Source organism: Propithecus coquereli, unplaced genomic scaffold (genome assembly GCF_000956105.1).
Source record: "Propithecus coquereli isolate 6110/MARCELLA unplaced genomic scaffold, Pcoq_1.0 Scaffold288, whole genome shotgun sequence".
Taxonomy (NCBI): Eukaryota; Metazoa; Chordata; class Mammalia; order Primates; family Indriidae; genus Propithecus; species Propithecus coquereli.
This window is the reverse complement of record NW_012148485.1, coordinates 1,009,365-1,011,190: the sequence shown is the minus strand read 5'-3', so window position 1 is coordinate 1,011,190 and position 1,826 is coordinate 1,009,365. Positions and strand designations below refer to the sequence as shown.

General features: G+C 34.3%; 1 protein-coding gene across 1 annotated transcript in view; it reads right to left on the bottom strand.

Moving 5' to 3' along the window:
* Positions 1 to 376: 376 nt before the first annotated feature.
* Positions 377 to 1,826, bottom strand: part of LOC105813702 — an 8,888-nt gene continuing 7,438 nt past the window's right edge. Inside the window, exon 3 of the mRNA XM_012648477.1 lies at positions 377 to 541. Within this exon, the coding sequence (XP_012503931.1) occupies positions 385 to 541 (157 nt within the window). The 3' untranslated portion in view covers positions 377 to 384. The remainder of the gene's footprint in view (positions 542 to 1,826) is intronic.

Genomic DNA, 1,826 nt, shown 5'->3' with positions numbered 1-1,826 from the left:
AATACTTGGAAAAATAATAAAAGGTAAAGCTTTGGGGCAAGATCAAGCAAGAAAATAAGACAAATATCATTAGGATGCAAAAAAAAAAAAAACAACTACATATGCTATAGAGAAAGTAAACAGAGAATATTAACTTTATGCCAATAAATTAAAAATTTAGTTTAAGTGAATTCCTAGAAAAAAAGACAGAACTTACCAAAACTGAGTCATAAAGAAATAGTAAAATTCAAGAAACTAAATCAACAGTTTAATAGCTCCCACCCACAAAGAAAACAGCAATTCAGAAAGTTTCACGAGTTCTATCAAACACTCAAGGAATAATTTCACACAAACTATTGCAGTATACAGAAAAATGATTTTAAAAATGTATACGTACCTGTTTCATCAAATGATGGTACTTTCTCTACTCCGAGAGACTGTGATCCTTGTCCTTTCTGAACGTTTGTGGAATACAACTTTACTTGACTCAGTATACAAACGTATGGAGGACTGTGTGAAACCATGTTTGAAAAGCTTCCAAATGTCACTAAATTCTGCCATTCTAAAGAAAAAAAAAATTTAAATTTCAAATGAATGCCCAGATGCACAATTGCCAACCACCCTCTCCACTGAAGGTGTTTCACTGACCCCAAGATATACAGGAACTACACTTAGTAAAGCAAAAATAAGGACAATATTCCTATTTTCTCTAATTTGTAAATTTATTTGTATGCAAACTTTTAAAAATATAAAAAGTCGAATAAAACATTCATATTACTCAGCTGTCTTGAAAGGTGTCTGGCACATAATAGACACACATTATTCTGTATGCTGATTGCTGCTAAAAAAAAAAAAGTTGGCATACTACCTTTCAGAATAGAGGACTCTGGGAGGGAAGGTCGGGAGGGCTTCCTACTCACAATTATCTGGTGTCCTCCTTCCACTAGCTGGAGTTTTATTCCTCTCTCATTTCACAATCAATAAGTGAATTATATTAATCAGTCATTCATACTGTCACTGATTTTTTAAATCAGATAATTAGATCAACACTTGGTGAGATGCCCCAGTATATGGGAATTTTAATTGAGGGAAGAATAGAAGACTAATTACAAAGCACTTCAGCTGCTGCATCTGGGATGCCTGTGGGCTTTGGAGGCTCAAACACGAAAGGAAAATACATTCCACAACCGCGCTGAAGCGGCAGATCTGTCTCTACTCTCCTGGTGACCCTCTTTATTTTACACTGTGAGTGCTGAGAATTCCCCTTTCTGAAAGAACTCGAAAACACTGTCTAGATATAATGCACATATTTTCTAAAGTTTTAGGTGAAATAATAAAATCAGATCGCTACAGATAGTCAAGTTTTTGCAAGAATGAAGGGCTGAGCATTTAAGGGGAAACTTTTCTAACTGCTTAATAACAATCTTTCGAAAATGTTAATTCGTATATGTGCATGTAAAGATACATGCGTTCTGAAATAAAGAAAAATCTTTTCTGAATGGCTCAGAGAATTCATCAGGAACGTAAGTTATTGTGAATGTTAAAGAGAAGTTGAAGAGCTCCAGGAACATAAGGGAACATTAAGTATTCACTCAAGTTTCAGGCTTGGAACTTCTTTTCTTAAAAAACTTCCTGATGTCAACTTATTCTTTCATTATTTGGTAAACTGTTGGAGGCCTAGTACGTTTTTGGTCATTTTTGTCTATTTCTTAAAGGCTGAGTAAAGCAAGTAAAACAGATTTCCGCACATTAAAATATGCAGGCTACTAGCAAAATTAATTAGTGAAGGAAGGGTTAAAGTAGATTCTTCTAAGAAACTCACACTTGAGAAAAGCATCTTCTTCACC